Raw genomic sequence first — 19987 nt, 5'->3', positions numbered from 1 at the left:
TTTAGAGATATGACGGTTATTTTGGAGTAAGACCAGAGTATTTATTGATGAATATTTTTTTTAGTATGAAAAGAATCTTATTCGGAAAGAGAGCAGTCAAGAAGCACAAGTTAGAAACAGCTACGGGAAGTTACAAGGTTGGAGGGATTGCGCTGGGAAGCTTTTTCAGAGAAAAGATAGATGCCATTGAGTTCAAGCTTCCAAACGGAAAAACAGCTGTTTGCTACAAAGAGTACATCAAAAACGAGCTAGAGGCCATCAAAGACATTATTGACACCAAAACCACACCTAGCTTTTTTATGAAGACGTTTAACCCCGAGCTCTACGTTGAGCTGATGATTCTTGGAGAGAGGCAGGGGAGGTACGAGTGTACCTTCTTTGTCCAAAAGATGTTGCGGCAGCAGTCACTGGTTACTGGGTTTATCACCCATACCGAAGAAATAGGATACACCGTTGAAATAGGCATGCCAAACAAAAGGGCGGTTGTGCAGACAAACACAAAATACAAAGCTGGAGACCTTGGAGTGTTCCAGGTGAGCAGTGTGAGCGGGTCAACCTACCTGCTAAGCGATGAAACAGACCGAGAAATATACATTGGAGAAAGGGAAGAAATAGCGCCCGGCATTATTCTTCGAGCGACCATTACCGGGATACCAAAACATATTAGAGGGGAGGAAAAGGCATTTTTCACCAAAAGAAGGTTTTTGTACACCTGTGAGTGTTTAGGCATCCGGAATGCCATCGTTGAGAGCAGCCAAGAGCTAGAAAATGGCGCAGGCGTCAGAATCATCACAGTCTACATCTCGGAGGACCGAGAAACAATTCACTGCATCCCCTTTGACGAGTACCAGGAAGTTCTCCAAAACACACTCCCCTCCCAGGAGTACATCGGGCGGGTGTTCGAGGGAACGGTTACCTCGATTGGGGAAAGGTCATCAGTGGTCAAAATGGAAGAAGTCAACCTAATTGGGATTCTTTCAAGCAGGCACTACACAGACCACTCAACCAATGAGTCAGTACCGCTATTTAAGGAAGGAGACACCATCAAAGTGAAAATATTTTGCATCAATGGATACCTTATCTCACTAACAGCAAAAGAAACGCTGATTAACAGCGAAGACCCCATTGACCTCGATATTGGGGCAATAGTCAAAGGAGTGGTCAAAGACATGAATGCAACAGCAATCAAATGCGAAACCATCAACCGAAACATCGTTTGGATCAAAAGAGCTACCGAAGAAGAGCCCTACATTGGCAAACTCTACAACCTCCAAGTCAATGACGTAACAGGGTATGCCAAGGTCTACCTGGGGAACAAGCTGCTGGCAGATGGAAGCAACGAGGTAGCTCCAACCACTCTCCAAGGGAAAACCAAAGAGGCCCGGGCCCTTCTTAAAAAAGGCAAAGAACCGCGGCGAAGCTGGAAAGAGATAGCGATAGAAGAGGCTAAAAAGTACACCAACGGACAAATTGTTGAAGGAGTTATCACCAAAATCTACCCCTACGGTGCCTTTGCCAAGCTTTCCAAAGACTTTGTCATCCGGATAAAAATCGCCGAGGTTAGCTCAAGGTTCGTCAAAGAGTGGATGACACTGCTCCATTTAGGACAGGCGGTTAAAATGGTTCTTTACGACATAGACTATGAAAACGGCCGAGTTGAGGGATCAATCAAGAAGTACGAAATACTAAACATGGCAAGCACGCACACACAAATCGAGCCAGAAGCCTTCCCCCGAGCCAACCTTCAAGAGCCACTCGCTTACGGCATAGAGGAAGAGGAAGAAAGCCTCTCAGAGGCAGAGAGTGAAAACGACGAAGAGCTTGAAATGGAGTTATTCAACAGCAAAGACAATGCCGAGCCCTGGACTAAGAGGATCATTTCACTGCCTTTGAAAAAAGCCGTTGAGATTTGGAGAAAAGCTTTAAAAGTGATTGAGTCGCCCGAATCAAAAAAGAAGGTTTGTGTTGCTCTAGTTTCCGCCATGGGCGCCTCGCCAACACCCCTCACCGAAGAGGACGAGGACGAGGTGCTTAAGGAGGGAGTTAAAAGAGACGGCTCAAACTTCCTCAAAAAGAGCATTGACAACACCAGGCTCACCAAAAACACTGCCCTTTACAAGAAGCTTTGCCTGATGTTCATCCGGCAGAGGAAAGAGTCACCCTACGGGTTTAAAGAGCTTATTTTCCTCGCCCAGAAAGAACAGAGCCTGGCAGTTCTGTCAACGGTCTCGGAACAGATTGCATGCTCAGAGTTAAAGGCTGCAGACAAAAAAGAAGTTGAGATGGAATACATCGGCGCCCTCTACGCCATTTCAAAGAAAGAAGCACGCACAGCCATTGAAAAGAGCATTGCATCAGTTACCAACAAAAACAAAGTTGATTGGATAATCAAACACATCAACCTAGAGGTATCAAGCATCAAGAGTCTTGCAGACATAAACTACACCCGAAACATCCTTGATCGCTCAGTAGTTTCAGATGACGTCTCACCAGGCGCAGCCAAGGGTATCTTCAAGATCTACCTTAAGTTTGAGAAGGACTATGGAACAAAGGAAACGGTTGACAAAGTCATTGAAATGGCTAAGACCTACGTTTCAAGTCTGCCCCAATAACAGCCCAAAAACCCGAAGAATAAACAGACTTACTGTCCTAACCCGAACTAACCCGTACTCTTTTATTTCAAAACCGCACACATAGACGGACACATAGACGGACACACACACAGCCCTATCTATCCTCCAGGGCCTCAAATATTTGCTGAAACTTGTCACCAAGTATCTTCATTGCCCGAAAGAGAACTTCTTCAGGAGAAAGACACGCTTTAACCACTTCAACGTCAAAAAAGAAGGTTTCAGGTTCTTTGTCGTAAATAAACTCTTCACTCTGTGCCTGGGCATCTTCTGGCATAAACCAGGCAGCGGGCCACTCTGCATTTATGTTCTGCTCGTGCCAGTATCTTGTGTGTCCGTGTTTGTTGTCTCCATCGTATCCAAAGGCTACGGCCGAGACAGGCGACCACTTTGAGTGCGTTTTTCCTTTTCCTTTAACAGCAATACACTTACATTTGATTGATTGATTAATGCCTAATCGGGTAATAAGCGAGGGGAAGGTAGAATCCCCTACCTGGGGACCATTTCCTTCCACAAAGAAGCTCTTAGACGTCACACTGCGCACCGTATCTGTGGTGTTTGAAACATCAAGAAGGATGGAAACAGAGCATTGTGAGCAATAGTCCTTGCAGCTGCAGTCTTTGGTGTACTGGTACCTCTCAGCATTGGTGCTGTCAATTGGAATCAGACCAAGACGGTCAGTGGTCATTTCTTCGGGGATAACCGTGTAGTTCTTGTCGTATTGAACGATCTCAATGGCAAGGGTTGGTATTTCAGTAAGAATAACTCTTCTAAGGGCGTTGGCAAAAGCAAGCGTGCACCCCGAGAGGGTAAACTTGATGTTTTCTTCGGATACGTCCTGCACCTCTATTTTTACCATAAAATATTTTGCAGTGCTTTTTTGCACTTCTGAAGCTAAATAAATTAGCTACATTTAATTTTTGCAAATTGTTTGTATGCGCCCAAAAACCCATTTCTTTACACTGCTGGTGATTGTACTGCTGGTTATGGCCGGAGTGCTTACGCTTTTGCTCATTACAACCACCCCACGGTCCGTTGCCTATGATGTTGTTTCTGTTGACTCTGGTGAGGATGTTTGTGATCTTGATCCAAATTGGGGCACTGAAAAGATCCAAAACATTGAAGATGCCAGAGATATCGAAAATACCAACCGACAGTCCTCAAGAAAGCTATCAAACCAGATGGCGCTCAGTCTCTACGACGTTCTCTACGAATTCGGGGTCATTAGAACATCGGAGGACCTAGACGACTCAGATTTTGAGAACATGATGTATGACACCCTGGCGCCGTACACCGACAATCCAGGAGACATAGAAATGACAATGCTCTACCAAATAGCACCAGACGAAGTAGTTAGCACCAGAGAATACATGCACTTCCAAACCACAACCACTAGGGAGCTTTTATTTATGGAAAGCCAAGAAACTCCATATAATCTGAGAATATCAGCCTACAACTATAACCTGAGAACCAGACAAACAGCAGTGTTTGTGTTTTTTAAAACCGGCAATGCCATCAAAGGCTTGGTCCTGAACAATGTTTGGCTTCGCCCAAGAAACATTACTTTTATCAACACCCTGATAAAAACAAACAACCTTCCGTTTTTGATCACTGATCTTGATTATAACGTCTCAACAAATTTTAGTGTTATATGTCCTGCTGTTTAGACTCCTCCTAATAACACCTCGCCGCCCAACAAATGTATGTACTACTGCAGTTTTTCCAGTGCACCAAGAATGTCTCTGTTTACCTCCTCTTTCTCCCGGCCACCATCGATGGTGAGAAGCTTTTTTAGCTCCAGCCCCCTCTCAATCACACCACCCGTCTTTTCAATAAAGTCAAGAACTCGTCGCTGGACCAGCTCTATCCGGTCGTCATCTCTTTTTATGAGGGGCTCTCCTGTAAGATCGTCAAGATTCATGGCCTTTGGGGGGTTGTACCTGGTATGGTAGATCCGCCCCGAAGAGGGGTGGCACAATCTGCCTTCTATCCGATCTAGGATGTACTCGATCGGGGTGTTAATAAAAACAATTGCATCATAATCAAATTTGATGCTGTTTAGCTGCTCAACAGTTCTAGGGTAGCCGTCAAGGATAAATCCTCGTTTCTGTTCTTTGATGGCATTGTTGATTAGCTCCATAATAATCGCATCCGAGACAAACTCGCCATGTGACAGTTTTGTTTTTATCATTTTGGCTAAATCGGTGTCTTTCTCCATCTCCAGGCGTAAAATATCACCTGAAGAGATGTGCGGGATTCCCAGCTCTTTGGAAAGAAGCTTGCACTGTGTGCCCTTCCCAGCCAGAGGAGGACCCACGAAAAGCAGCTTGTAGTCAAGCTTCTCTTTCATTAATAAAAATATTTGGCTAAATTTGCCAGCCACTTGTTTAAAGACACCTACCAAAACACCCGAACACTACCCACACACCCCCGGTCTTTGTGAGGCATCTTGGTCGAGCGGTCTAAGACGTGGCACTCAAGATGCTATCCTTTACAGGGCGTGGGTTCGAATCCCACAGATGTCATTTTATTCTCTTTCTTTTTTGTTTTCATGTCCGCACGAACACCCAGACGAACAGCTGCCAAGAGAACACCGTACAAACCAAGAGCAGCGCAGGCGACTAAAGAAGAAAGAGAAGAAGAGGCACCCATTGCTTCTACCAACGTCTTAGATTTAGTAAAATACTACAAAGAGAAAGACAAGGCCAGGGATGACTACATAAAGGCACTAAAGGAAGAAAACAGCTACTTAAGAGCCCTGGCACCTGCAGCTGTAGACTACCCCTCCATGACCGGGCTTACCATAACCCAGGTCAATGGAAACCTCCACTGCACCCACGAAATACACCAGGGAGAAGAAACTAGACGAATTAGCTTTATTCTTAGCCTATGTAAAGGAGTGTACAAGTACAGCTTTGTAGAAAGCACCATTGAAAACATGCCAGAGTACCTCCACAAAGAGATCTTCTTTGAAGAGGGGCAGATTAGGCTCTTCTTTTTCAACGTTTACGAGTGCATCGTTCGGAGAGAATAAAGCTACAAATCAAAGGAGGCAGAGAGTCGCCTGAACAGCTCTGATTTAAAAACGTTTTCTTTTGGATCTATCTCATAGGACACCTCTTCAGACACTGGCAGAGGCCCACGCTTTTTGAAGCCTTTGAAGTTCTTAGCCACGTACTCCTCCATACCCCTGCTCAAGACCCAGGAAAGAAAAATAAACAAAAAATGCAGCACCTTGTGTTCCCACGCGGTCTCCCTTCGCAGTACTATCAAGGCTGTCACGGGCTTAACTTCGGAGATCGAAACGGGATCCGGTGCTTACCCGAGCATATGGCCGCACATCTGGTTTGGGGGCTGGTGGTGGTGTGGTTTCGGGGGTTCGGGGCGTACGAGACTGCGGTACCATCTATTCAATTGTCTTGGGTGGCACTCTCGAGCCAGTGGAAGAACTCGTCTCTCTTTTCTGCCGTTTCAAAGCCTAGATCATCATCTTTGCTACTGGCAAGTGTGATTCGGTAAGGATACTTTCCAGTGGTTTCGTAGGTGGACATGTCAGTAAAGTCTTTCTTCAGGTCAAACTCTCCCCGTCTTTTTCCGTTCGGGTTGCGATAGTATTTAAGAATACCGTTTTTTGAGATGGTAAAGTGTCTGGTTGTCCATAGGAACTGAATAAAGTACCTTCGCTTGCTAGCTGAGGACTCATAAAGCACGTCGCTATTGGCCCTGTCAATGTAGAGGTACGAGTTGCTTGATACTTCAGGTTTTTCTTCAAAACGTCTCCATTCACTGAAGGTTGAGGTAGCAGCTGCTTTTCCAGCTACAGGTGCTGTGTTCTGGTTGGGGTTGGGGTTGGGGTTTGCTGTTGTTCCAGCACCTGCTACACCGGCACCTACCAACCCAGCACCTACCACCTCGCTTGGCTTTATGGGAGCCTTTTCTTCCGTTTCAGTGCGGTGGGTTATTTCTGTTGTTCGCTCCACACCTCCATTGACTGGCTTTTGGTCTACCTTGGTTTCAACGGTGGTTTTGGGCTGGTCTGTGGGCTGTTTAGTGGGCTGGTCTGTGGGGTAGGGTGTAGGAGGATGGTCGTGGCTGTGTTCATGTCGTGATTTGGTTGTTTTTAGTGCTTTTAGATTACTTCCTTCCTCTGTGCGGCCCGCGTTAGTTGCTTTCTTGATTTTGTGTTTTTCCTCCTCAGGCTTTCCTTTCTTGCCATCACCGTGCTTGTGCTTGGTTATATCGGTGCCTGTGTCTGTGCCAATGCCTCCCGAGACAGCAAAGTCGGTAACTATGCCCTTGACCTTGCCCGAGTTAATGTCTGAGCTTGATGTTTTGTTTTCTAGGCCTCCCGCTAGTTCACCTTGGGGGTTGGTTTTCTTTACTGTTGCTTCTTTGTTAATCAGGGAGGTAGGGTCGTCTGTGGGAACGTCTGAGGTTTTTGCCATGGAGGGTTTTACACTCTTGTTTACGTCCGAAGCACTGCTTAGTCCACCTTCTAGCCCCGTTGCTTCTCTTTTTACTTCAATGCTCCCTTGCTTCTTAAGCCTATCTTTCATTGACTTAGAGGGTTTGGTCTGAGTCGAGGGCTGGGTCGAGGGCTGAGTCTGGGTGGGTGATTGAACACTGTTGATGATCGACATTTCATTGGGCTTTTCGGTGGTGTTTGGGGTACCTGATGCCTTGGCATCTTCTTTGTTCTTGTTCGAGTGCTCAGAGTGCTTGGCCACCTCTGAAATCTTGTCGATGAGTCCCATGCCCTCCCCTGGCTTGCAGCATTTATAGGGTTGGTTCAAGAGACGCCTGGTCATTGGTTGAGGATGAAACTTTAGGGGCCAATCAGAGACAGCTAGTTGATTGGCCGGGTTTAAGGGTTGCCAGGACTGGGCCAAGCACTACCACGGACCAAGGCCAGGACTGGGCCAAGCGCTGCCACGGACCAAGACCAGGACTGGGGCTGGGTATTTATTATCGGCGCCTGAGGTAGCTCATTGGGATCTTAAATATGATCGTGCGGGTGGAGAATGGTTCATCAAAGGTGGTGTATTGGTACGTGGTTGAGTCTTTTTTGGGGTACCCGTCATCGCTGTACGGCTCGGGGAGTATGTCTTCGCCTGTGTAGAGGACTGTGCCCTGTGGCCTGAACTCTTGGTAGTAGACGTCGCAAAAACCTGCCAGGCTGTTTTCTTCCCCTCTTCCGTTCATGGAGGCCCTTTCTTTCTTGTATATCTGCTTGTTAGAAACAATGTAGCAGGTGTAGCTATCTATCCTCCCAAACCTTGTCTCTTGAGAGCAGCCTATCCATTACCCGGCCAGCAAAGGTGCGTTTCATTGGTTTTCTGCCTCCCGGGATGCCAAGGGTCTCATCGTTAGCCGTAAGGCTCAAAAAGAAGGTGAAGGGAACGGCCCAGACAATGACAAAGAAGTAGAAAAAGATTTCAAAGATGCCTGTTTTCTGTTTAAGCATTGAGTTTAGGAAGTACATGTGATTGAGGAAGGCCATGATCACTGCGCAAATAAAACCTGCCCCAGCTGTTTCTATTTGTGGATAGCTATCCAGAAGGTTGAAGAAAAGAAGCTGTGAGACCAGGGAGAAGGCAATTGCCACCAGGGAGAAGCCTCTAAGGAAAAGAAGCGTGTGCATTAAACAGACCCCGTAAATTAGAAGGGTGATCTTTTCTTTGGCTCGGGAGGGGTACTCTTCAATAAAGTGGATGGCCTTGTAGAGAGAAGCTACAAAGCCGATTGACCCTCCAAGGATAGCTAGGCCTAGTAAAACAGTCTTCAGGAGGAAGAGTAGCAGCATCGCTAATAAACAAAAAATAAATTATAAAGACAAAGTATTATTATTTGATCCGTTATTACCTGGACGGTGGGATTTCTGCTCTTTTGAGGACTTCGGAGGCAAAGTCTTTGCTTCCGCCGGGCATTTTCCTTAGGATGGTTTTTATCCTGTCGGAAGGCTCCTCTGGGAAGGCCTTGTAGAAGGCAGAGACTTCTGAGACGGTGATGATTAAGTTGTCGGTGGTGGTAAGACGAATAAGGAAATCAAAGTAGGAAAAATTGTTACGGAGGGTGTCTTTGGAGATGTATGCTGAGAAAAAGGTTTGGTACTTCTTTTTATCGGCTGCCAGAAGAGAAAGGTGCTCTTTTCTGAAGACCGAGTGCTTTTTGCAGAGTCGATCAACATATGTTGTTGATACCTGAATGATAAGCGAAGAAACAAAAAGTGTGAATGCGTAGTCAATCATGGTTTCTTTGTAGTCGGTCAGGTAGTCTTTGAGAGTTGCAATCAGTGTGTCTGAGACGGGCTCGGAGGTCCAGGCTGAGGTAAACAGGTGCTTCAGCGCTGGGTGGGCCACGTAAAGAATGTTTTTGGTTAGCGCCACATTTGAGGCGAGAAAACAGTCGTAGAAAACGTCGCCAATTGCCTGGATGGACGAGTGGGCGTAGAAAGGCAGGCTTTGGAGACAGTCCATGAACTTAAGCCCGCTGTTGCCTATCGCTATTGAGTACTCCTCAAACCCGCTTTTGGCTTTGTCTTTTAGCACCAGGGCTAGCTCGCTATTGATGGTTTCCACAAGCGTATCTTTAAAATTCTCGGTGTAGGTTTTGACGTGTTCTGAGACCTGCTTGAAGATTTCTTCGTGCTCGTAGATGGGTTCTAGCTGCTGCCGAATGATGTGGAGCAGGTCCATGAACCCAATGCTGATGAACTTGTTTGAGCTGTCTAGATCGGGGGCCTTTTTCCTTTCTTTGAACCGTTTGCTCTCCATTTTCCCAAGGTTGGCTATCCAGGTGCTTAGTTTTTCGTTTGCAGCTGTGATGTACCTTGATATGAGCGCAGGCTCTTTGTCGGCAAACAGAACGGGGCCAAGCGTGCTTTTGGGCTTGCCAAGCGCCTTCATGGCTTTGTAGTAGGTTTTGGTCCACAGAAGGATCAAGAGCGCTTCGTTTGGGTCAAAGGACTCTGCGTGGCCGTCTAGGTAGTCGTAGAGGGCGCGGTGGTAGTGGATCGCAGCAAAGGAAAAGATTTTGTACCTCGGAGGCAAACCGGTATCTTCTGTTAAAAAGATAGACTTTGCATCTGAAATAATAAAATCAAGAGTCGTTGGTGAAAGCACTGATTTTGGTGTATCATCAAGCTTCTCTCGGAACTTTCTTTCTATTGACTCCAAAAACACTTCAAACATCTTGTCCCGGTGGCTGCTGACCCTGAGATCTTGTTTTTCAACGACTTTGGCTATTTTTAAGAAACCAACAACGCTCTGTGTTCTGATAATGTCTGGAATGTTGTCAATCAGCGTAAACAGAAGAATGCTAAAGCTTTTGGTGAGTGAAACTACTTTTTCAGTGATTGGTGGCGATGTTTGCTCCAAGCTCTCAATTCTCCGGATCTGCTTGTAGAGCGTGAGTAAGGACTTGGTTGACACTTCTTTGGTTGACCTTTCAATTTGTGCAGACAGGGAGGTGTAGGTTGTGTCAAAGACCTTTATTTCGGCCAGGAGCTTTTTTGTTTGTTCAAGGTTTGACTGCGCCGTGGCTGAGAGGTGAACTAGGCTTTCGTGTTTGAGGGGCTTGAGCAGGGACAGTTTCGCGTGGGCGTCTTCAATGGCTTCTTTCACTTCCCCAATCTTTTCTTCTGCTTCTTTGCTGTTGCCGGCAATGTTATCCATCTCCTTCATAAGCAAGAGCAGCGTGTTGGCACTTGTTTGTGTACTCATTCAGGCTGGTTTCTTGGCAAATAAATTGTATAAATGGGTGTGGGTGCGTCGTGGGTCTGGGTCTGGGTGTGCTTTAGCCAGTGCTCCACCTGGAAAGGGGCATGAGCGAGAGAACCTTTTTTCGCTGGGTTTTGAGGATCTTTTCGGGAAGACAAGGTTTTCTGAGGTTGTCCGTTGAGTTTTTGAACGTAGCTGGGCTGGCCCCTTCAATGCCTCGACTGTACCTGACAAGAAGATACTCTTTTCCACCGTGTGAGAGATGGATGATGGTAATGCTGCACAAAAACCCAACGTTGTGCATCGTTTCTTCAACCTCTTTTTTTAGCTGGCAGTTGACGTACGTGTCTGGATGCTCAATCGAAATGATATACTTGAGCAAAAGAAGGAGCGTGAACTTTTTTGTGACAATGAGCGTGTCCTGAATCCCAAACCTTTGCGCCATAAAACTAACTATCTTTAGCGATGCAGCATTGGCCGTGTGCGCCCCCAAGCGCGCCATGTACAAATCACTCGAGTACCTGAAAAATCTTTCAAAAATAGGGTATATGTCTCTAAAATATCCATAAATCGGGTCTATGTGGTTGATGCACCTGCAGTTCCGAATAAAGTCGTAGTTGATAAAATCAAGCAAAAGAGGTATCACCCGCTTAGAGTTGCGAAGTGTTAGCGTTGGGTACTCCTGAAAGACGAACAGCCACCGGTTCAAAAAAGAGTGGTGGGTGCAGCTGCACCCCGAAGAGAAAGCGGTGCTCGGGGTGTTCGGGATGTTTGGGGTTTTCGGGGTGTTCGGGATGTTTGGGGTTTTCGGGATGTTTGGGGTGTTTGGGATGTTTGGGGTGTTTGGGGTGTTTGGGGTGTTTGGGTGTTTTTCAGGGTCGGCCAGCCCCAGCTGCTTGCAGTAGCTGCACTTAGGGGTCTGGGTGGGGGTCTGGGTGCTGCTGCTGCTTTGAATGGCCATAAACACCTTTTTCTTCAGGGTGTCGTATGCCTCTGAGAGCTTGGGCGAGAGGTCTTCTGCGCCGGCCGCTTCGCCGGGCGGGCGCTCTTCTTGGGAGTTCGGAGGGGTGCTGAGAATGTTGGTTTCCTCAATCGGATCCTTCGACCTGCCTGCCCACCCAAGGACCCTGAGGAACCCCGAGGCGGTGGCAAAGGTTCTTTCTTCCGTGTTGGAAAAAATGGCCGTTTTTTCAGGGCTGAGTGGATTTAACAGCTTTTTGGGGGTGTAGGCTTGCTTGGAGTGGCCGGGGCGCCCCGAAGACGCGCTGCTCACTCCCCCTCTAATCCGCGAAAGCTCTTCCTCGTACTCAATGGCCTCATACTCGATTTCTTTCTGGGCGCAGCGAGTGAGCGTCCCCCCCCACTTAAGAAGAATAGAGACCTGGCTACCCTCCCCCGGGCAGAGCTTCACCCTTACATTGGCGTTGTTGGCAATGATGCTCCCAAGAAGCTTGAGCGGTGCTTCATTCTCCTCTTCCTCGGTGGCTGCCAGGATGGCGTAGATATCCCGGATCCGCTGCGTGTCCCTTCCTGCCATGTGGCTGGCCTGGCGGACATACTCTTCGAGAGCCTTGGAGCTGAAAAGAAGCCTTTTCTTCATTTTCGGGGTTCGGCTCCCGTGGCGGTAAATGGCATGCACGCCCTTGACAACCGCCTGGCTGCTAAGGAAGGGCTCAAGCACCGTGCGCAGCAAAACGTGTTCTTGGCGCCGCGAGGACTCGTCAGAATACCTGGCCCGCTTTTTTAGGGTTCTTCTTTTAATGGCCTGGTCGAGGCTCTTCAGGTTCGGGTGGGTGTAGTACTTCGGGTTGGTTTTGACAAAGGACCACCCGTTCACATCAATGATGAAAAAAGCGCCGTCCTCCGTCCGAAGAATGTCCATCCCGCAAATAAACTGCCCAAAAGCCCGGCTGGTTCTTCTGACAGCCCCAACCTCCTTTGGGGTGAGGACCATTACCTCGCGCGCCTCTTTGCCCGCCTGGTTCCTGATGACAATCCCGTCCTTGACGGGTGACTTCCTTGTTTCGGCATACACCTTGTTCCCAACCACATACGCCTTGATATCTAAAAAGTTATGCATCCTTAAAAACTTTTCATAAATATATGAGGTGTTGTTGTCCCGATATGGTAAGTCAGCTGTTGTTTGTTTTTCAAAATAACTGCTTTTTGATCCTATTTTCCTGAAAAGTTTGCACACACACTCCCCCCGCTCTCCACAGCCCTTGCTAAAGTAAATGTTGATGTTGTGGTTCTCACTGTAAACAGGCTTTTCCACGTACGGCTTCCCAATCGATGCCCCGCCAACCCAGAGCTCCCCGCCCCGAAACTCCCGGGCCGCAGTTGGCCTAATCAGCGCCTCAAGATCAATCCCAAACTTCCCCGCCTCTTTTCTTACCACCGAAAGAAGCTGGCTCTCCCCGCCCCCGCCCCCGGAGCTGGCAGGCAGTGAGTACCCGCTCTGCTCGTGGCTGGCTGTCCCGTTGTAAAGTATCCTTTCAGCCGTTGGCACCTTAATCCGTGAAAGAACTTCCAAAACAACCCTTCTATCAAGCAGCAAAAACTGCTTATCTATCTCGTTGATTTCCACGGGCGCGTTCATCGCCACGTACTCCCGGACCTTCATAAAATCAATGCCCTCTGAAAAGAAGGAAAGCACCACGTCAAAGTACGGCCACTCCCTCACCGGGGTGCTCCTCCGATAGGCATCGTTCAGGTAGTAGATTGAATACCCCTTCTTTTGCAGGTACTTGTTCAACTCACTCATTGGCTGGGTGCGTAGCTTCTTATCCGTCATGATTACCACAATGTGCACGTGTGGGATGTGTGCTATAGCCTCTTTCATTCTTAAAATTTTCTCAGATGGACAGAGATATAATGCAGGGAAACACCATGGAGAACAGAGAGGTGGAGAAGTTTAAGGCTTCTCCAGCCTATGAAACAGTGACCAAGTACATAGCCCTCCTTGACAAAGAAATCCAGGAGAGTAAGACCCTTGGAGACACCAAAAGAGACTGGGACCTTGGCAGAAGCAGCCCGGGAGCCACAACCCCAATCCACGCCTTTTTGCAGCGGATAAAGAGGATAATTGACGAAGTGCCTCTTGAGGAGGACGACCAGAGGTATGGAAACAGAGGATTCATCGTCTTTTTAGAAAGAGTGACTAAAGAGGGCAGCTCGCTCATAAAAGAGGTGCTTTTAAATGGCGGAGCCTCAAAAACCACCGAGGCCTTGGCAACGTACCTGGAGGCTTCTTTTGGGAACAAGACGAGGATAGACTACGGAACGGGGCACGAGCTCAACTTTTTCTGCTTTCTCATTGTTCTGCACACGGCAGGCCTTGTTGCCACCCAGGAGCTGTTTAGCGCCCTCGAGCACTACTTTGCGCTGGTTCGCCTTCTTATTCTTAAGTACAAGCTAGAGCCTGCTGGGAGCCACGGAAACTGGGGCATTGATGATTACCAGCTGCTTCCTTTTCTTTTGGGGTCTTCGCAGTTCTGCAAAAGGAACGACCTCTCCTTTGCCTCGCTTTTTGAGAGCAAGCACAAAGATCTTTGCTTTTCCAAGGCCTTGCGCTTTGTCCACGTCCATAAGTCGTGCTCTTCCTTGCGGTACACCTTTGAGGAGAGGATAGCCCAGTACGAAGAGACCGAGGTAACTGAAGAGCCCTTTGAGAAGCACTCTCCAATGATTTACTCGCTAAAAGATGTACCATTTTCCAAGATAAACAGAGGCATGATCAAGATGTACGACGGCGTCGTCCTTTCCAAGTACGTTGTCATTCAGCATTTTATTGGGAGCGACTTTCTTCAAATGTAGCAGGCTTGCCAGGCCTGGGTGCTAGCCCCAGGCCTGGTCTGTATCTAGGCGGTACTTCTTGAGGTAGTCTAGGGTGCCAATGGAAAGGTCTTCTTTTTGTGCCGGGCGAAGAAGCGCCTCAGCTTGACTGACAACCCTTTGCAGCGCCTGATATTCTTCCTCTGGAAGCTTCCACTGCTCGTTCTGGGTTGGAGTCTTCCACTGCTCGTTCTGGGTCATTAGCAAAGTTTTTGGATGCTGGGCTCGTTTTGGCTCAGCACGTGCACCAGCCTTGGGGTGGCGAAGGCTCTAAATCTGTCAATGGTGAGGGTGAAGTTACTAGGCTGTGCATCTAGCTCAGCAGGTACTCTGATTTGGGCCTTGGAAGAGTGAAGGGCGAGGTGCAGGGAGTGGGCACGGCTTGAGACAAGGGTAATAAAGAAGTCTTGCTTCTGGGGGTTGTGAATGGTGAAGGTAATGGTTTCGGGGTGTGGGGTTTGGGTGTGCTGTGCTCTGAAAATAGAGGTAGAAATGGCTGAAAGCGGTAGAATGGTTGGTTTTGTGTTTGGTTGCTTGTTTTGGATTGATACTTCAACGGTTATGCCTGAAATGTCTTCTCTTTTTTGGGAGTACCTCCAACTGCCTGTTTCCAGGGCCCTGGCCAGGTCATGGGCGGCATAGACTGAGGGGTGTAGCTTGGTGCAGGCAATGGATACAATTGCCCAAAGAACCCTGGGAAGTGACGAGATAGGGGTTTGTGCTTCGGTGGTGGCTCCGGGGGTGTCGCGCTTGTGGCTGCCGTCTTCAGGAACATAAGCCCTGCCCCGGGACAAAAGATGCAGTTGCGCAGACACAGAGACTCCATAGTTGATCGGGGACACCTTTTCAATCAAGGCTGTAACGGCGCTGGCTGTTTTGATGGGATAGGGAAGATCTTGGGCAGAAAGAGTTGGTTTTTCCTTTTTGAGTGTTTTGAAATCACTCGCTGTTGATGCAATTAGAAGTATGTCCCCGCCATCTAGCTCAATGTTTGCCTCCGTTGCCAGATCTAGCACCCTGTCAATGTCAAAGATGCTTTTTGGGTCCATGTAGTAAACGAAGGCGGCCCTCCCCAGCGCTGTCACCCTTAGTGGCTCCTCCAGTGAAACCAAGACCTTCAAACTAACAAGCTCCTCCAGCGCAGCCACAACCAAGACTTCTGGGCTGGTGTGTATCGCCGTAAGCTCAAGATGCATCTGGGCCCTGAGGTAGGCAAAGGTTCTTGTGAACCACTCCCTGAGCTTTTTAACTGAATCCCTACCCGAACCAACTTCAAAAAAGATACGGGTTGTAAATGAAAGTGAAAGAAAGCTTTCTACCGGAAACTGGAACGAGGCAATTCGCGTGTAGGCAACCGTGTTCATGGAGTCGGTGATAATCACTGCCTCTGCAGATGCTGAAAGGCCCCTTCTTCCGGCACGGCCTGCCATTTGCACCATTTCCCCAAGCGTGTACTCGGACCACCCCGCTGCTTCCTTGAAGGTCCGGGTTCCATAGACCACCACCCGATCAACTGGGAGGTTGACCCCCCACGCCAGGGTTGTGGTTGCACACACCAGAGTTAGCACCCCGTTTCCAAGCAGCTCCTCAGTCACCCTTCGGACCGCTCCAGGCACGCCGCTGTGGTGGACAGCAATCCCCCGCCCCAGCCAGCTCCCAGGTGCCAGGGCCTCCTCGCGGAAGCACTTGAGGGCCTCTACATCCCGGGCTGTTCGGGGTAGCTCGGATGCTGGGCTCGTTCGGGCTATAGCTTGGTCAATGTAGGCGGCCAGGTCCTGGAGACGCTTTGTGGTCTGGGGGTGGTGCCTGGCAATGGCGCTGCCCAGTCGTTTAGCCAGTGAAGCGGTTTCTTCCTTGGTGCTTACAAAAATCAGCGTTCTTGTTTCGTTAAAATCTTTGATAACGGTTTTTTCTAAAATATCCAAAGACATAGACCCAAACCCTGGCATAGACCCTGGCCCTTGCATGCTAACTGCCTGAACCCCCACCCCCTTCATTCCGTAAATCTTGTAGCAAACTCTTTCTCGATACTCGGGGCCAAAGTAGAAAGTGTTGGACGGGCTTGCCCCAATGAACTGCGCAACGTCCTGATAGTTAGGAATCGTTGCACTCATCCCAAGAATCCGCGTGTCTTTCCGGTCCATGCTCCGAAGAATCACGCTTTCGAGCACCCCGCCCCTCGCATCGTTCAGCCCGTGTATCTCATCAACAATAACCAGAGTGGGCGACACTTTGCCCTTGCTTGACAGCACATCGTACCTTTCCGGGGTAGTCACAACAATAGAAACCTTCTCATAGTCAATCCCCCCTACATCATCAGTGGTATCTGAAACAGTTACCAAAAAAGGAAGTCTTTTAGCTAATTTTTGAGTTATTTCAAAAATCAGGGCTTTAACAGGCGCCAGATAGATAACCCTGGCCCTGCCTCTTTTCTCAATCTGCTCCTTCAGAATCGCAAGCACCCCCACCTCGCTCTTCCCCGACCCAGTGGGCGAGCAGAGCAAGATACTCCCTCGGCCCCCCATAACACCCTCAAAAACCAGACTTTGCACGGCATTGAAGCACTCGAACGGAAAGTACTTCTTCAGCGCGGGGGGCACCACCCTCTGGTCCGTTCCCTCCTGGCTTCTGCCATGCTCTAGGACAACGAGGGTGTACCCCTCCTCCTCAACCCGCTGGCTACCCCTTGGAACCTTCAGTCCCTCTCTTAGCTGCCACTTTGTCTGGAGGATTCTTTGGTGAGTGTCTCTCCACCTCCCCAAAGCGCTGCTCCTCTCGGGCACTAGCAAATTCTCAGGCATGGCAAAAAACCAAGCAGCTCTTTTCTACCCCACCCTACCCCACCTTACCACTGCAAACCACACCCTACCCTATCGTACCGTACCGTACCGTATCCCACCCTACCCCAACCCCTCACTCTCTCCCAGAAGGATTCTAATGAAAACATCAAAGATAACCAGGAAAAGGATGGCACAAACAATGCCGTAGGCTAAAAAGGAGAGACACGCCACAAGCAAAAAGTAGCACTTTCCCAGAACGCTAAAACCCACGTAAAGACCAACAACACCGAGGCCGTAGGCCTCCATAGACACCCTGGCAAGCGGTCTCTTGGTGAGTAGCTTCCATATCTTAAGCTGTCGCAGAAAAGAAACTGGAAACGTGCTCTGTGTCATTGCTTTGCAAATTTTTATCTCTGGAACTCTGTATTTATTAGCCCTTTCTCTCCTGTCTCTTGGCAGCCTTTCTCATGAAAGTTGCCTTCGTTCCTCTTATCTTCTTGTTTTTGTTCTTCTCCTCCTTGCGCATCTTTCTGGGAAGTTTTGTTTCTTCTTTGCCGCCCTTCTGCTTCACGATTCTGTTTAGGATGAATTTGTGCTCTATTCTCTCAAGACTCGCCTTCTTTCCGTACACCTTGGCTGCTGCCGTTGTGATGTGTGTTCCAAATCGGGTGGAGCAGTTTCTGACGATGATGTTGTCGGAGTGTGCACTTAACTGCTCCCCAAGTATTTGTGCAATGTCTTTCTTGTCGGGGGTAGAGCTCCTTGGGTGGTAGACTGAGAGCTTTAGCTCCATTCTGTCCAGAAGAGGGTTCTGCTTCTTCTCAAGTATCTTAATGGTGTTTGTCATTTGCTAGGGTGGGCAAATAAAAAAATATTTACTAGTAGTTACTCTGCTAATTCTGCTAAATCAGCTAGCTCTCCAAGTGCTCGGTGGAGGTTTTCTTCCGAAAGATCGCTTCCACCCCGCATGCACTGCTCCTCCAGCTCCTTTTTTCCCTTCTCAACCGCTACCTGAACCTTATTTAACGAGCTCATGGGGAGAGAGGGGGGGGAGGAGTCTGTTAGTAGAGCCTGGGCCAGGCGGAGGGTGTGTGAGGCGTGCACTCTAGAAAGAACCTGGTCTATTTCTGTGAAGAGTCTTTCTGTGTTGGTTCTTGGAGGCTTTGCCGTTTTGGAGGTCTCAGTGGCTACCACGCTCTCAGTTCGTGCTAGTTCTTGAAGAATATCGTCCATAAACAATTTTTTAGGATGGCTAAGAATAAACGGACAGACGAGATACTAGCACCACTACCAAGCACCCGTGTCTCAGCCATGGACGTTCTCCAAGAGTACGTCAGTGCTCGTGCCAGGAGCAAAGTATCCCCTGTGCTGCGAGCACCGCAAAACTCGCAAAGCCCGCAAAATCCTCGAAGCCCGCAAAACCCGCAAAACCCGCGAACACATCCCATAGCCATGGCAGGTTCACTCATAACCAGGGACAGGGAGAGGTGGGTGTACCTCTCGGAGGGCCCGCTTCTCTTTCCCGAAAGAAAAGAGCCGCTCAAAGATTTGCGACCAGTCTCCTTAAAAAGAAAGTTTATTTCCTTTTGCAGGTATGACACTCTTTCGGCATCACAACGGGAAAAAAGCACCTGTCCCATCTGCCTAGTTGATTTCCGAAAGACCAGTGTTTGTGCTGTTCTTAGGTGCACGCATGCCTTCCACAAAACGTGCATGGCGCCTATTTTGAAGGTTTCAGGTAGCTGTCCCCTCTGCAGAAGAGACATAGTCAGTGGATTGATGGGCTAGGCGCGGTGGTGGCCTAGGCTGACATGTCCATCTTAATTGGGGGGTGGGGGTTGTAGTCTGCAAGGATAAAGTCTTCAACGGTGAAGTCTTCAAGCCTTTCCCTGGGCGCAGCTGGCTCAAGGCGCAGGGTTGGGAAGGGGCGAGGTATCCGCTCCGATTGTAAAGTTAGTTGGTCGATGTGGTTGGTGTAGATGTGAGCATCTGTGATAACGTGCACAAAGTCTCCTTCAGGAATGTTCGTTAGGTAGCTTACCATTTTAAGAAGCAGGGCGTAGCTGGCTATGTTGAAAGGGATGCCAAGGCCGACGTCTCCTGAGCGCTGGTAGAGAATGCAGTTGAGCTTTTGGTTGGTAACTGCAAACTGGAAGAGAACATGGCACGGAGGAAGAGCCATTTCGTCAAGATCAACGGGATTCCAGGCACTTACCACCAGCCTACGACTGTTTGGGTTTGTTTTCAGCTCATTGATAACGTGTGTTAACTGATCTTTTCCTTTTCCAGCATAACTGTCATCACAGCTAGAATATTTAGCACCAAAGTGTCTCCACTGGAAGCCATAGATAGGCCCAAGGTCGTCTTCTCTCCGGTCAATGCCTCTGGATGCAAGAAACTCTTTGGTTCCGTTAAGATTCCAAATGTTAACGTTTTTCTCTTTAAGAATGCGGTTGTCTGTTTGTCCCCGAACGAAGAACAGCAACTCTTCAATCACTAGCCTTAGATTAACACGCTTGGTGGTAAGTAGTGGAAAGACTCCGTTTGCCAGGGAGTATCTTGACATGTGACCAAATACTGCGATAGTTCCCGTACCTGTTCTGTCCAATTTCTTTGTTCCTTCTTTAAGGATGCTCTTTACCAGGCCTATGTACTGGTACTCCTCGTGGTGCTCATTCTCTTGTGCTTGGGTGTTCATATGAAGTGTAGTGGTGATTAGGTAAAAAATAAAAAGATTATATAGTGGTGTGCGGGTCTGGCTACGGTGCGGTACAGGTCGCGGGTCTGGCTACGGTACAGGCCACAGCATGGGACAAACAAATAGCTAATGATTTATTCGTTGCTTGTTAGAGGTGTACCACCTTTGCACTACTAACCACACGGTACGGGTGTGGGTGTGGGTGTTGTGTTGGTAGCTTTAAGATACCTTTGTTCTGCTACTACACACACCAACCAGAGCACTGGCCTCCAAAGTTGATTAGGTCCCCATACCCCAGGGACCTATTCCTTTGGGCAGCAGTGTCTG

The 19987-nt window shown here is 48.5% G+C and overlaps 16 protein-coding genes across 16 annotated transcripts; 5 read left to right on the top strand and 11 right to left on the bottom strand.

Annotated features, from left to right (window-relative positions):
• Nucleotides 1-65: 65 nt before the first annotated feature.
• On the top strand, nt 66-2612 carry NEDG_01709 (uncharacterized protein; the record flags this gene model as incomplete). The annotated part of the gene is made up of 1 exon (XM_067689127.1): nt 66-2612. One exon carries the CDS (start codon nt 66-68, stop codon nt 2610-2612), a length of 2547 nt encoding a protein of 848 aa, XP_067544601.1.
• A 115-nt stretch (nt 2613-2727) lies between these two features.
• Nucleotides 2728-3489, bottom strand: NEDG_01708 (DNA-directed RNA polymerase II subunit RPB3; the record flags this gene model as incomplete). The annotated part of the gene is made up of 1 exon (XM_067689126.1): nt 2728-3489. The coding sequence occupies one exon, from the start codon at nt 3487-3489 to the stop codon at nt 2728-2730; it is 762 nt and encodes a 253-aa protein (XP_067544600.1).
• Nucleotides 3490-3565: 76 nt separating this feature from the next.
• On the top strand, nt 3566-4297 carry NEDG_01707 (uncharacterized protein; the record flags this gene model as incomplete). Its single annotated transcript, XM_067689125.1, has 1 exon — nt 3566-4297. One exon carries the CDS (start codon nt 3566-3568, stop codon nt 4295-4297), a length of 732 nt encoding a protein of 243 aa, XP_067544599.1.
• A 41-nt stretch (nt 4298-4338) lies between these two features.
• On the bottom strand, nt 4339-4980 carry NEDG_01706 (adenylate kinase; the record flags this gene model as incomplete). Its single annotated transcript, XM_067689124.1, has 1 exon — nt 4339-4980. The coding sequence occupies one exon, from the start codon at nt 4978-4980 to the stop codon at nt 4339-4341; it is 642 nt and encodes a 213-aa protein (XP_067544598.1).
• A 201-nt stretch (nt 4981-5181) lies between these two features.
• Nucleotides 5182-5664, top strand: NEDG_01705 (uncharacterized protein; the record flags this gene model as incomplete). Its single annotated transcript, XM_067689123.1, has 1 exon — nt 5182-5664. One exon carries the CDS (start codon nt 5182-5184, stop codon nt 5662-5664), a length of 483 nt encoding a protein of 160 aa, XP_067544597.1.
• Nucleotides 5665-6040: 376 nt separating this feature from the next.
• NEDG_01704 (uncharacterized protein) lies at nt 6041-7384 on the bottom strand (the record flags this gene model as incomplete). The annotated part of the gene is made up of 1 exon (XM_067689122.1): nt 6041-7384. One exon carries the CDS (start codon nt 7382-7384, stop codon nt 6041-6043), a length of 1344 nt encoding a protein of 447 aa, XP_067544596.1.
• Nucleotides 7385-7595: 211 nt separating this feature from the next.
• NEDG_01703 (uncharacterized protein) lies at nt 7596-7832 on the bottom strand (the record flags this gene model as incomplete). The annotated part of the gene is made up of 1 exon (XM_067689121.1): nt 7596-7832. One exon carries the CDS (start codon nt 7830-7832, stop codon nt 7596-7598), a length of 237 nt encoding a protein of 78 aa, XP_067544595.1.
• Nucleotides 7833-7887: 55 nt separating this feature from the next.
• On the bottom strand, nt 7888-8433 carry NEDG_01702 (uncharacterized protein; the record flags this gene model as incomplete). The annotated part of the gene is made up of 1 exon (XM_067689120.1): nt 7888-8433. The coding sequence occupies one exon, from the start codon at nt 8431-8433 to the stop codon at nt 7888-7890; it is 546 nt and encodes a 181-aa protein (XP_067544594.1).
• Nucleotides 8434-8488: 55 nt separating this feature from the next.
• On the bottom strand, nt 8489-10351 carry NEDG_01701 (uncharacterized protein; the record flags this gene model as incomplete). The annotated part of the gene is made up of 1 exon (XM_067689119.1): nt 8489-10351. One exon carries the CDS (start codon nt 10349-10351, stop codon nt 8489-8491), a length of 1863 nt encoding a protein of 620 aa, XP_067544593.1.
• A 73-nt stretch (nt 10352-10424) lies between these two features.
• Nucleotides 10425-13190, bottom strand: NEDG_01700 (uncharacterized protein; the record flags this gene model as incomplete). Its single annotated transcript, XM_067689118.1, has 1 exon — nt 10425-13190. The coding sequence occupies one exon, from the start codon at nt 13188-13190 to the stop codon at nt 10425-10427; it is 2766 nt and encodes a 921-aa protein (XP_067544592.1).
• A 17-nt stretch (nt 13191-13207) lies between these two features.
• NEDG_01699 (serine/threonine-protein phosphatase 2A activator) lies at nt 13208-14164 on the top strand (the record flags this gene model as incomplete). Its single annotated transcript, XM_067689117.1, has 1 exon — nt 13208-14164. The coding sequence occupies one exon, from the start codon at nt 13208-13210 to the stop codon at nt 14162-14164; it is 957 nt and encodes a 318-aa protein (XP_067544591.1).
• Nucleotides 14165-14382: 218 nt separating this feature from the next.
• Nucleotides 14383-16983, bottom strand: NEDG_01698 (pre-mRNA-splicing helicase BRR2; the record flags this gene model as incomplete). The annotated part of the gene is made up of 1 exon (XM_067689116.1): nt 14383-16983. The coding sequence occupies one exon, from the start codon at nt 16981-16983 to the stop codon at nt 14383-14385; it is 2601 nt and encodes an 866-aa protein (XP_067544590.1).
• Nucleotides 16984-17392: 409 nt separating this feature from the next.
• Nucleotides 17393-17809, bottom strand: NEDG_01697 (40S ribosomal protein eS24; the record flags this gene model as incomplete). The annotated part of the gene is made up of 1 exon (XM_067689115.1): nt 17393-17809. One exon carries the CDS (start codon nt 17807-17809, stop codon nt 17393-17395), a length of 417 nt encoding a protein of 138 aa, XP_067544589.1.
• Nucleotides 17810-17847: 38 nt separating this feature from the next.
• On the bottom strand, nt 17848-18195 carry NEDG_01696 (uncharacterized protein; the record flags this gene model as incomplete). The annotated part of the gene is made up of 1 exon (XM_067689114.1): nt 17848-18195. One exon carries the CDS (start codon nt 18193-18195, stop codon nt 17848-17850), a length of 348 nt encoding a protein of 115 aa, XP_067544588.1.
• A 15-nt stretch (nt 18196-18210) lies between these two features.
• Nucleotides 18211-18750, top strand: NEDG_01695 (uncharacterized protein; the record flags this gene model as incomplete). The annotated part of the gene is made up of 1 exon (XM_067689113.1): nt 18211-18750. One exon carries the CDS (start codon nt 18211-18213, stop codon nt 18748-18750), a length of 540 nt encoding a protein of 179 aa, XP_067544587.1.
• Nucleotides 18751-18763: 13 nt separating this feature from the next.
• Nucleotides 18764-19660, bottom strand: NEDG_01694 (thymidylate synthase; the record flags this gene model as incomplete). Its single annotated transcript, XM_067689112.1, has 1 exon — nt 18764-19660. The coding sequence occupies one exon, from the start codon at nt 19658-19660 to the stop codon at nt 18764-18766; it is 897 nt and encodes a 298-aa protein (XP_067544586.1).
• Between the last annotated feature and the right edge of the window lie 327 nt (nt 19661-19987).

Source organism: Nematocida displodere (assembly GCF_001642395.1).
Source record: "Nematocida displodere strain JUm2807 chromosome Unknown 7, whole genome shotgun sequence".
NCBI lineage: Eukaryota > Fungi > Microsporidia > Nematocida > Nematocida displodere.
The sequence above is the reverse complement of the archived record's forward strand: the minus strand, read 5'-3'. Positions and strand labels throughout refer to the sequence as shown.